General features: G+C 57.8%; 1 protein-coding gene across 1 annotated transcript; it reads right to left on the bottom strand.

The window, feature by feature from the left end:
- Positions 1-298: 298 nt before the first annotated feature.
- LOC120380161 (von Willebrand factor A domain-containing protein 5A-like) lies at positions 299-11,231 on the bottom strand. Its single transcript, XM_039497650.1, has 7 exons — positions 11,107-11,231; positions 10,737-10,929; positions 4,288-4,402; positions 2,614-2,691; positions 1,046-1,125; positions 684-798; positions 299-490 (listed from the first exon to the last, which is right to left on the bottom strand). Exons 1-7 carry the CDS (start codon positions 11,204-11,206, stop codon positions 299-301), a joined length of 873 nt encoding a protein of 290 aa, XP_039353584.1. The 5' UTR covers positions 11,207-11,231.
- Between the last annotated feature and the right edge of the window lie 1,171 nt (positions 11,232-12,402).

Here is a 12,402-nt window from a genome sequence, read left to right as displayed (position 1 = left end):
TGCGGGCAGAGAAAGGGGGTCAGAAGGGCAGTGTGAGGGGGGAGAAAATGCCCGAGGACCCTCAGACCCAGGTTACAGAACAAAGGGGGTAAATACACCTGATTAGCACCAGTTGTTGGGTTTCCTAGTCAGCCGAATGACCATCACTGGGGCCAGAGTTAACACCCCCATGTGAGATCAATGGGGTTGGGTAGCACAGAGGCCCCAGCTCAGTGGCCATTGTTAGGGTTAGAGTTATTGCCCAGGAGGGAGTGGGGGGTCCCTGGCTCAGTCACTGATCCTAAGCCCTGGGGGCATCCTAGAGGCGGGGGCCTCGCTCTCTCAGCTGGGGCTGCCCGCGGAGCTGGGCGTAGATGAGGCACCGCTGCCCAGGGAAGATCACCTCAGGGCCCCGGCCCAGCAGCGCCGCCTCCATCCCGGGGGGCAGATCCCAGCTCAGCGAGATCCCAGTCACGGCCGGCTGCAGGGCCCGCTTCAGAGACTGCAGCACCTGGGGGGAGAGACCGGCACACTCAGGGTGGGGCCAGGACACCAGGGTCCTATCCCCAGTCTGGAAGGGCAGTTGGGACTGGTGGGTTAGAGCGGGGGGCTGGGAGTCAGGACTCCTGGGTTCTCCCAGCTCTGGGAGGGAAGTGGGGTCTGGTGGGTTAGAGCCGGGGGAGCCCGGACTCCTGGGTTCTCGCCTTGGGCTGCATGCGGTCCTGGCCTGTGATGAACTCGGTGCTACCCCCTGCTGCCCGGGCGATGCCTTTGACCAGAGCCGTGGAGGCCCCTTCCCCGATGCCAAAGGAGAAGCACCTGCAGGGGGGCAGAGACAGGAGGGAGAGGGGCAGAGCTGGGGTCTCAGCCAATGCTGGGGTGGGAGCAGCGCAGTTGGAGGGGGGCCAGTAGGGCTGAGGGAAATGGGGTGGCAGGGCAGGAAAGCAGAGCTGGGGAGATGATGGGGCAGGGGGTCCCCATTGCAGAGAGGCTGGAGATCAGGGTTGGGGGTCAGGGCTGGGGGGGCAGGGTTGGGGGGAGCTGGGGGGGCAGGTGCCCCTATTACCTGTGGGCCCCCCGGTGACGCTGCACCTCGGCAATGACGTCTTGGGTGTTCCCCACCTCCCCGTCTGTGAACACAAAGAGCTGGTGGGGGAGAGATGCTGTCAGAGCCGGGGACCCCAAATCTCCCTGGAGACACCCCCTCCCCCTGGGAATGGGGGCAGCCCCCAGAGAGCCTGCCCCACTGACCCCACTCTCAGAGACCCCCAGCCCCATAAACCCCTGCAGCCCCCTCCCTCCCCTCCCAGACATCTCTCCTGCGGGGGCTGACAGACGGGGACCCATAACTTCTCCGTCTCTAACTGTGACCCCAACCCTCACCTGTCACCTTTTCACCAGCCCTTGGAGACACTAACCTGCCCGACAGCTGTGGGCACCTTTCTTGGACCCTCCTGACACCCCCACATTCCCGCCCTGCCCCTCGGCTGCAGGACGCCCCCCGAGAGCTGAGCACAGCACCCAGCGCTGCCTCCCCGCTCTACACAGAGGTACCCCCCCAGCTCCTGCCTGCCATTGCCCTGCTCACACCCTCAGGGACACCGGCCCGTGGTTGGCCCCAGTCCTACTCTGAGCCCCCACAAAAGCCCCCATCAACTGCCTCCCAGCTCCTCTCCAAGAGCCCCTCATTGCCCCCTGTCAACTGCCCCCAAAGCCCCCTGCCCCTCTCTGAGGATCTCTCCCCTAGGAAGTTCAGGAACAGCCTCCTCAAGAGAGCCGAGGGGCAGAAAATCCCTCCCAGGGGCTGGCTGGGGGGGGGGTTCACCCCCATGCTCGGGGCTCACTGACCCCCTTGTGTGGGGTGGGGAAGAGATTTCCCTCAGCGTCAGATTGGCAGAGACTTGGGGGAGGGGGGTTCATCCCCCTCGGCAGCCGGGGCACTTGCTGGTTTGAACTGGAGTAACTAGGGGGGCTCTGGGACCTGATGTCTGTAACTCAGCGTTTGGGGGCGTCAGTGATTCAGCCCCAGGGGCTGGAGCTGTCACGGGGGGTGAGGGGTTGTGGCTGACTGGGGGGGGGCAGGGGCTGTCACGGGGGGAGCGAGGGGCTGGGGCCAGATGAGATGATCAGGATGGTTCTTTCTGGCCTGAAAGTCTCTGAGTTTATCCTCCCCGGCCCCATTTCCTTCTGAGAGGCCCCTCCCCCAACCTCCCTTGGCTCCCCCAGCCCCTCTCCGAGCCCATGGGACGCCCTGCTGCTGCCCCCGGCACCTGGCGCGGGTGCCCGTCCCGGCAGGGGCTGCGGTAAATGGCTTGTAGCAGCGCCAAGATCTCGGTGCCCCCCAGGTCAGCCTGGAGCTGCTGGATGCGCTGCAGGGACTCGGCCATGATCTGTTGGGTGTATGCCACGCTCTGCCTGCGGGGGGCGCAAAGGGGTCAGGACAGCCAAGGGGTCAGGACAGCTGGAGCCAGGGACACCCTGACCCCAGCTACCCCCACTGCCTGCCAGCCCTGCCCCCAGCCCAGGGACACCACAATCCCAGCCAGCCCTGCCCCCAGCCCACACGCCCTGACCCCAACCAGCCCTGCCTCCTAACCCAACCAGCCCCCTCCCTGCCCTGCCCCTTTGACTCACGGGTAGAAGGAGACCCAAAGCCGTAGATGCTGAAATAACCGCCAGGGGCAAACTCTTCAACAGCTGGACCAGGGTCTCCTGGGGACGGACAGAGATGGCTGGAGTCACGTCCCCTCCCTCCCCCCCCTGCTCTGCCCCATGGGCCCAGCCAGCCTGGGCTGCTCCCCCACACCGGATCTGCCCCACTGGCCCAGATGGCCTGGGCTGCTCCCCCTGGCTCTGCCCCACCAGCCCATCTAGCACGGCCTCCTGCCAGGCTTACACTCCAGATGGAATTGTGCCCCACTGCGCATGCATAGAACTCGTGTCCCACAGAATTTTTTTCCTACAGAAAATACATTTCTGCCACAGCTCTTTCCCCTAGATCCCCCATGTGACGTTATGAGTATAATATCCCATTGAAAGGGCCAGAAAGAGTTAATTATGGGTGAACCTTAAGAACTGGTTAGCAAGATATGTAAATGAATAAAGCTTTGAAATGCAAGTCTGCATTGTTAGAGGTAGAAGGGTAGATGTTTGCTCAGGTCTTGTGATGTAAGCAAACAAGTCTTGTCTATTGCTATAGTTTTAATTCAAAGATCAAAAAAAGGAATATTAACATTTATGATGATACTTGAGTGAAATAGTATTATTGTCTATGTGTCTCTTTGAAGGTTGTGGTAACCTGTATTTGAACTGTTTAATGGATAAATTACTCTGTGCTAAGTGCCAGGATATTTGGGAGAAGGAGTTAAGCCTATTGTTTTCTCAGGCCAAAAGGCTGCTGGAAATGTATAAGAACCCTGGGACACGATCCTTCTTCATCTCAGATCTGCTTTGGGTTTCAAGAGGGGGAAACCTTAAGCCACAAGGATTGAGATCCCCAGTCAATAACTGGAGCCACCCTGAATATGGAAATTGGACTATAACCTATGGACTATTTCCAAAAGGACTTTTGGCAACTACAAGCTCACCTCTGCTACGTATCTGAACCTCAAGAATTGAATTCAAATCTGTCTGTATATTGATCTTTTAACCAACACTCTCTCTTTTCTTTTTTAATAAATTTTAGCTTAGTTAATAAGAACTGGCTATAGCGTGTATTTTGGGTAAGATCTAAGTTATAATTGGACCTGGGTATGTGGCTGATCCTTTGGGATTGGAAGAACCTTTTCTTTTATATGATGAGATCAGACTTTTAGGAATCATCATCATATATCTGACAGGTGTGTCTGGACGGAGGCCTGAGGCTGGGTACTTTAAGGGAACTGCGTGGTTTGGACTTCTAAGTGACCAGTGAGGTATTAGAGAAGCTGTTTTCTGCTGGTTGGTAAATCTAAGTATTGATTTGTCTGCCCCGTTCTGTTTGCAGTTCACCCTGATTGAGTGACCTCAGCTGGCTCCCATGGGCAGCACCGTCACACCCCGCCCCCCCAATCTCCAGCCCCCCAGTGCCTGCCCTTCCATCCCATGTTCTTCTCCGTGCCCCCCAGATCTGCAGGGCATCCCATTGCCTGGCTCCTCCCAGGCACCCCACCCTCCTACCCCCAGTGCTCTGGATCCCCACACAGCAGAGCCCACCCCCTGATCCTGTCCCCAGTCCCCTTCACACTCACTATCCCCAGCTCCTTCAGTGCCCATCCCTAATCCCCTCCCCACCCAAGGGAAGCAGGGTGCGGGACACCCTTCGCCCACCTGGCTCTGATTCAGGCAGCCCGGCCTCCAGCACCGTGCTGGGTTAGTGCGACTCCGTGTAATACACCAGCAGCTCCACATCCCGGTCCCATGGGGGGGCCTCGGCCAGAGACATCTGGGGGGAGACAGACACACAGTCCCCTCTCTTCAGCTCCTGGGGGCAGGGTGCTGCTGGCTCTCGCGCCCGGCTCAGGGCCCCTCCATGGAGCCGGAGGGGAGGGGGCGACCCAGGAACGTGGGATGCACCACCCCTGGGAACTGGGGCTGGCCCCCCCGTTAGGTGGGAGGGAGAGAGGGAAAAACACCTGGGGAAAACACTGCAAATTTCTGAAATTTGGCGGGGGGGCTAAATCTTTCCAGTTTGAGGGTGAAATCCCACCCCCGTTTTATTCCACTGAAAGTCAAGGAGAGAAAATCCCAGATAGTGAAGGGAACAAGGGCACATCAAACGCCCAGGATTTCACCCCCATGGGCTGGTCTCAGCCCCTCGAGATTTTCCCCAGAGAACTCGGAGATTCCCGGGATCTGTTTGTGTCACTCGTCCCTCCCCGCATCCCGGGACTTCTGGGACCCACCCTGGCTCACCCCAGAGCTCCCACCCCTCTGTAGGCCCCCACAGGACCCAGGCCCAGATGGTCCCCTGGGACTTGCCCCCCCCCGAGACTTGCCCCAAATCCCCCACAACCCTGTCCCCCACCCCTCAGGCCAGAGCCCCCCATCACTCCCTCACTCAGAGCTGCCCCCCCGCCCCTCCCAGCGGGGATGGCCAGGACCCAGGCGTCTGGGCGATCCCTTACCTGGGTGCTGGTCTGGTTCCCGGCCGTGTAGCTCAGGGGCGTGAGGGAGCAGTTGGAGAGCACGCGATCGATGCCGTGGGGTGACTGCAGTGTGGCGCTCAGCCTCAGGGTGTAGGGCAGCTCCCCCAGGGGGTCGCGAGGTTATTACATAGGAGGTTGTGAGCTGTCAGCCTCCACCCCAAACCCCGCTTTGCCTCCAGCATTTATAATGGTGTTAAATATATAAAAAGTGTTTTTAATTTATGCAGGGGGGGGTCGCACCCAGAGGCTTGCTGTGTGAAAGGGGTCACCAGGACAAACGTTTGAGAACCGCTGCTGTAGGGCGAGAAAAGCTGCCTGCTTCAAACCTTCCTGAGCCTGGTAACAGTCAGGATGCAGAGTGCGTGTTTACCTTTTATTTGTGATGTAACCAGTTCCGACCTTCGTGCCCCATAACTTGGGATCACTTACAACCCTTCCTTCTCTAGCTACTGAACTCGCTTTAGTGTTTGATCTAAACCAGCGGGTTGGACTGGAGGGTTTGGGGAATGTGTCTGAGTCCAGCAGGGCTGGTGCAGGATCGTTACCCTCGGATGGCCTGACGAACTCATCAATGAACTCGAGCTGCACAGTCTCTGGGGTGCGACGCTGGGGCTGGAGAATTTGCAGATGTTGCCCTGTGAGTGGTTCCGGCGTGGCAGGGAGAGCTTCATGCAACTCGGCTGTGTGTGAGCAGAGCCTGGAGGGGCCTGGCGTTCACACAGCAAAGCCGTGTAAAAGACTCCCTGGGCTGGAGGATTAAGGGGGAACAGCGATTAAGCAAGCCAGGGATGTCACAGTGGCACAGTGAGAGCAGGGTTATATGCACAGCTTGTTGCTCTGAGTGACGTTTGCACTTTGAGCACGTGTGTGATGATTTTAAGTGGGCTCAAGTGTGAAAACCAGGTTCCAGTTTTGTTATTTTCTCGTCACTTATTTCGGGAAAAGGAAATAGACTCAGAAAGGTAGAAAAATGCGTGAGCCTGATGCAGTTGCCAGGTTAGTGCTGTGCAAACTGCGGGTAGCAGGAAAGGAGAAAGAATCCCAGTGAACCTTGGAACTGAAGGTCGAGGCTCACTGGCCCGTGTCGAAGGAGAAAGAAGTAACTGCGGCTACGGAAACAGCAGCACATCAGCAAGTGTTGGAGCTGAGAGGCAAAGAGGCCGAGAAGAAAGAGCGAAAACACCTGCTAGAAACAAAGGGAAATCCCAGTGTCACCAGCCGCTCCCTTTAACTCCAAGGGGACCAGCTGTGGGCCTGTATATATAGAACCTGACTGTATGGGGGAATATTTCACCTCTGCTGAAAAGCTGGGCAATGCCCATGGGATTGCAGCGGGCAAGTGAATCCTCACACTGGTAAATCTCAGGCTGTACCCAATGCAAGGCCATTTCTGGATGCTTTGGCACAGCCTCTGTTCATGGACACTGTTGGAAAGAGTTTCAATTGACTCCTGAGGTGAGTAGGACAAAATGTAGAGGCCGTCAAAGGAATGCTGGTGCGAGTCATGGGGAGCATGTTTACAGGGTGAATGACCTGAGAAGGAAATGGGTGAAGGTGGGTGCAGATTTTGGACAATTGCTAGATCTGATTGGCCAACCATGTTTCCGGAGTCTCTGGGATAATGATGCGAAGCAGTGTCTGTGGGAGGAGTCGGTGACAGAACTGGCCACTTTGGATGACATCTTTGAGCAAGTTCAGATGTCTAACAAGTCCTAGAACCTGGGGTTTAAACCTGGGGCGAAGGGGGGATCCCGTTCTCTCTCTGGAAAAAAGGAGGGTGACTGGGAGGCTGGGCACGCACCTCCCCCGAAACCATTCATCTTATCTCCACCCCAAACCTCCTGTAAAAACAGGAGCACCTGCCACTGTAATTCCACTGACCACCTGAGAAACCATTGCTCTGCGCGGAGAGACAGCAAGCCCATGTTAGTACCGCTGTGCTCAGCACAGAAACCTCGGAGGCGGCTGGAGCATACCACAGTGGTTTTGTGGGATTTGGCTCTGCAGAACTAGACAGGTGATGTATTAAGACTCTGAATTAGTAACAGGGAACACCTGGGATGGGAAGATACAGTGCACAGCTTACTGTGGATCAACAGAGTCATGCAAGAAGGTGACATGTTGCCAGGTCAAATGGCAGAGCTTTTATCAGTAGGAGGACAGAGCCAAGACTCCTGGGCCTTTAGCCAAGGTGCACACAGAATCTGATGGCTCAGAAAGTGAATTGAAGGTGGGAACAGTGGACGATATCCCTGTCGACATGCTTGTGGGGAATGATGTTTTCTGCACAGCTGAGGTTGTTAGTGTGGCAAGCTGCCGCCGCAGGAAGGAATCCTGTGCTGGAATCCCAGAGGGAAATGGGGAAGCCCCAGAGATTGCTGCCAGCAGGCTCCCTGCTCTGCAGCAGGGGGAGAGCAGCGTGCTTCCAGACATGGGAGGGGTTGAGACCAGCTTCTGTACCACAGCAGAAGGCTACATGCCCTCTGATCCCAGGGAGCGGGAGGGAGCGCCCATAACAGAGGACACTCTTCCAGGTGGTGACTGGCAGAGTTCTGCAGCTTAGCAAACCATAAATCTCGCTCTAGAGGGCACCAGGGAAGGGACCTTAGAGGGGATCCCAGGAAAGGAACATGGAGAGCGGATTTTTGTAGAAAATGGGCAGCCCCTGTAAGCTGCCAGCTGTGCCTGGGCAGCCTCGTGGGAAAGTAGCATTGTTAGCACGTGACTGTCCTCACGCTGGTTGCTTGGGGGGGAAATGCAGACTCAGCTCCTGTCCACTCCAGCAGCAGAGTCAGAGGGTGGACCGTGCAGCTGAGGAAAGCGGTCTCACAGCCAGCTCCTTGGGACATGGGGTGGTGGTGGTGACAGAGAGGCTCCCACTCCAGACCCTCGAGTAGATGTCCGGTTGTATTCTCCTGGCGACCAGTCTGGACATACTTCTGGAAAGTGATGGTCTCTCTTGAAGACAGGATGTAAACTCGGCTTGGGGAAAAGGGGTCAGTGAAGATGCAACAGCCTGGCTGACGGGGCGGGGGCGGTTTCCCTCCCGATGGACAGCACCAAGGAAGCAGCTGAGAGAATACTGCTAGTTACAGAAAAGGGGGCTCGGGAAGGTCAGCCCTGAAGGCGAGGGGAACACGGTAACCCCAAGGCGGAGGGTGGCCTTCTTACAGATGCATCGCCATGGCGTTGGGACACAGCTTCAGAGGGGGCCTGCCCATGTGGGGGAGCCCCTGCATCGCTGCTTCACCAGCCCCTGAGACACCCCAGCCCCAGAGACAGGGCTGGATTATTCACGGATACCGAAGGGAACCCTAAGGTGAAGAAAGAGCCAAAGGCAAAGGTTTGGTTAAAGAGTTAAATGACACAATGGGAATGACCCAAACCCACCTCAGGGACAGACTACATACAAAAAGGCGCGATAAGTTCAAACACCCTTTTACAAGGAGAAACTTGGTGTTAATGTTTAACCCCGTTAAAAGCTACAATAGGCACAACGCTTGGAAATGATGGACGTGGTGAACAAGGACACAGATTATTTCAAGAAGCCTCAGGGTAATGCTGTTCACAGATAATGCATGCAAGCAGACTTAAAACCCATCACGGTGGAGGAGCCATGGCAAACATGATCTGCTGTGTAGAAAGGGAAACTGAGGCACACCACCTCATTGATTGGATGGCTAAATGCCAAGGCAATACTTTCCAGAATGTAAGTAATATCCACCTGGAGATAACACCAGTTGAAGTGGCAGAAGTGATATCAGTGCTGCAAGAACAGAAAACGGTGTTTTCCAACACGCCAGGAAAGACATGCGCTAACTCCTGAGATTGCGAGACTGGTCCCCAAAGTGTTAAATGAGATAACCACATAGGCCTGTGCAAAGTAGTGTAAGATCAGAATTATGCTGTCAAAACTCAACCGGGCCTTAACGCACCCTGCCTTGGGGTGACTGACACGCCAACAGGTTTTTTAAGAGGGAAGCCGTGACTGTCTACACGAGAACAGTCACCACTTTTACAAGATGACAGTAAATCTGGAGCAAAGTCTGCCTTGTGAGGTATCATTTGAAAAATCATGGTCTGCTGAATATTACTGTCCTGGTAAGAGGTGCATATACGGCGTTATGAGAGTCTGTTCTATGTTTGTAGCTGCACCATGTTGTAAATCTGAGAAATGTCCACAGACAAGCACCTCGGCGGCTGGGCGACCAACACCCAGCCAGGTGCTATGCAACCATCCCCGGCCATTCGCCAGTGGGGAGCTGTAAACGAGAGATTTACAGTTCACCTGAAGGACAATTGCTCGGTCAGGTGTGCCCTGGAGCTGCCCAGCCACATCACCCAGCCAGGACTTTTCCAGTAAGACGCGTCAGGATATAAAAAGGGGGGAAACTGGGCCCTGGGCACCTCTCCTCCCATCCCTGCTCCTTCTTTCCTGAAAGCTTGACAGACTGAACTGGGAAGATTGGCCCCAGGCTGGGAAGGACGTCCAGCCTGTGCACTCAGAACTGGGCACTGCCTGCAGCACCCATAGGGCGAGAAAAGCTGCCTGCTCCAAGCCTTCCTTAGCCTGGTAACAGTCAGGGATGCAGAGTGCGCGTTTACCTTTTATTTGTGATATAACCAGTTCTGACCTCCGAGCCCTAAACCAGCGGGTTGGACTGGAGAGTTTGGGGAATGTGTCTGAGCCCAGCAGGACTGGTGCAGGATCGTTACCCTCGGATGGCCTGACGAACTCATCAATGAACTCGAGCTGCACAGTCTCTGGGGTGCGACGCTGGGGCTGGAGAATTTGCAGATGTTGCCCTGTGAGTGGTTCCGGCGTGGCAGGGAGAGCTTCATGCACCTCAGCTGTGTGTGGCTGTGTGTGAGCAGAGCCTGGAGGGGCCTGGCGTTCACACAGCAAAGCCGTGTCAAAGACTCCCTGGGCTGGAGGATTAAGGAGGGGAACAGCGATTCAGCAAGTCAGATTGTACCCTGGGGGTGCAGCAGGATCTGTGAAGTGGCCATGGGTCTAACTGTAGGGTACATGGGGGGCACAGGGGGATCTCTGGGGCTCACTGTGGGGTGTGTAGTGGGGGTGCAGCATGTAGAGGGTGGCCTCGTCGGGTTCCAGCAGCAGCTTGCAGACATAATGCAGGGTCAGCGCCGCCTCCTCTCCGGGGGCAAGTTCCCCAGGGAGCAGCTGAAAACGTCGCCCCCGGCCCCCTCCTGCTGCAGCAAGAAGGATCTCTGCCCCCCGGCCAGCGCATCCCCGTACAGCTCCTGCGCCTGCTGGAGAGACAGGGTCACCCCGAGATCCCCCTGCCCCCGACAGCCTTCTGGCCAGTGTGTCCCCGTACAGCTCCCATGCCTGCTGGAGAGACAGGGTCACCCTGAGATCCCCCCTGACCCTCAACATCCCACCCCTGCCCCCACGGCCAGCGCGTCTCCGTACAGCTCCTGCACCTGCTGGGAGAGACAGGTCACCCTGAGACCCCCCTGCCCCTGACAGTCCCTTGCCCTACCCCCTGGCCAGTGTGTCTCTGTACAGCTCGTGCACCTGCCGGGAGAGACGGGGTCACCCCGAGATCCCCCCAGCCCTGCCCCCTGGTACCATATCTCTCCCATGGGACCCTTGCCCCCTGGTACCTGTTTCTTCTCTCGGAGCTGGGCCTGGATGCAGGCGCCCCCTGGAAGGCGTAGATGGCCGCCTCGGCGTCCATGGGGAACACGAACACGGCCTCCACGGGTCCCTGCTCATCGTTCCTGTAGAGCAGCTCACAGCCCACGTCCGCCACGAAGCCTCGGATCAGCACCGTCACCGAGCCGCTGCGCAGGGGCACTGGGGGGAACAGGGTCATCAGCCAATGGGCCCCCATGGGCACTGGGGGGGTGTCAGCCACAGGCCCTGTGATCTCCATGGGTGCTGGGGGAAGGGCTACGTCAGCCACGGACCCCCCATAGCCCCCCATGGGGCCACCCTCTCCCTTCTAGCACCATCCCCACAGCCCTGACTCACCCGGCTTCTTGGAGCCGGTCAGGAGGCCGCAGCTCATCATCTCGACTCCGGGGTCGGGGATCTGTGTGGAGAAAGGGTGGGTGAGATACAGGGTTCCCATGGAAACTGACAGGCACAGGGTGCCCCCCCCCCACCAGCGACAGTTCTGAGACCCCAGCCCCTGCTTAGCCATGTCCTGTGGCAGGGAGTCCCACAGGCTCTCAGGAGCCTCGCTCAGAGATCAGAGGGACGGCTCCTCTCAGGCCCCCACTCCCTGCACATAGTGCCAGCCTCGGCAGGGAGGAACACGCCGGGGTACAGCTGGGAGCCGGGGGATGGATGGAGAAATGTAGGAGAGTGTGGTGGTGGATACACCCCATCCTCAGGGCTCTCAGCTGGGCCAGACAAACACACTCAGGGTCTCTGGCAGCAGTGACCACATGCCAGCACAGGCAGGAGAACCTGGGCCCACCCTGCTCCACCGGGTCCCCACCCTGCTCCACCGGGTCCCTGCCTCATGGAGCTCAGGTCTTGGCTCCCAGTCTAGTCCCTGGATTGCTTCCTACCCCAAGGTGGGGGCGGGGCCTCTGTGGTTAACCCCTGCTTGCCCAGTGCAGGGTGGACACCCCCCCGCCCAAGGGAGTGTATGGGGCTGGATGGACAGACAGATGGAAGGAAGAAGAGTGTGTGGGAAGAACAGTCTGTGGGCAGTGAGCATGGACAGAGAGAAGGAAGGAAGGTGTGTGGGGTTGGACAGAGCATATGGGGGGGCTGAGGATGGACAGAAGGGGGTGTCGGACAGGCGTGGGGGTGAGGACAGATGGCTGGAAGGAGGGGGAGTCAGAGCAGGGGGTGAGGATGGACAGATGGATGTGGTGGGGGGGATTGGACAGGCATGAGCGGGAGCTGAGGCTCGTGGGATCCGGAGGCAGCTCTGACCCAACAATGTGCTGAATTTCCTGCTCTGGTTCCGATCCAAACTCCCACCACTCCCCCATTCTGGGTCCAGCTCCCAGTGTCACGCTGTGGGGGTTAGTCGGGGGAAGGGGTAAGAGAGCCAGGACTCCTGGGTTCTATCCCCAGCCCCTGGGGGCCCCCTGTGCCAGGCTGTGGGGAACCTGGGTGGGTCACCGGGGGGGTTCACCCAGCTGGGCTGTCACCCTGCAGAGAACAGAGGAGGTTTGCAGAGCGGCCGTTCCGGGCGGAGCGGGGGGCAGGTGCTGCTATTTATTTTCACTGGGGGCTGGAATGGCTGCCATGAACCCCCCTGCCTGAGGCTGCAAAGTCCAGTCCTGGCCACAGCTGGGGGCTCCTGCT

This window comes from Mauremys reevesii, linkage group 13 (genome assembly GCF_016161935.1).
Source record: "Mauremys reevesii isolate NIE-2019 linkage group 13, ASM1616193v1, whole genome shotgun sequence".
Classification (NCBI taxonomy): domain Eukaryota; kingdom Metazoa; phylum Chordata; order Testudines; family Geoemydidae; genus Mauremys; species Mauremys reevesii.
The sequence above is the reverse complement of the archived record's forward strand: the minus strand, read 5'-3'. Positions and strand labels throughout refer to the sequence as shown.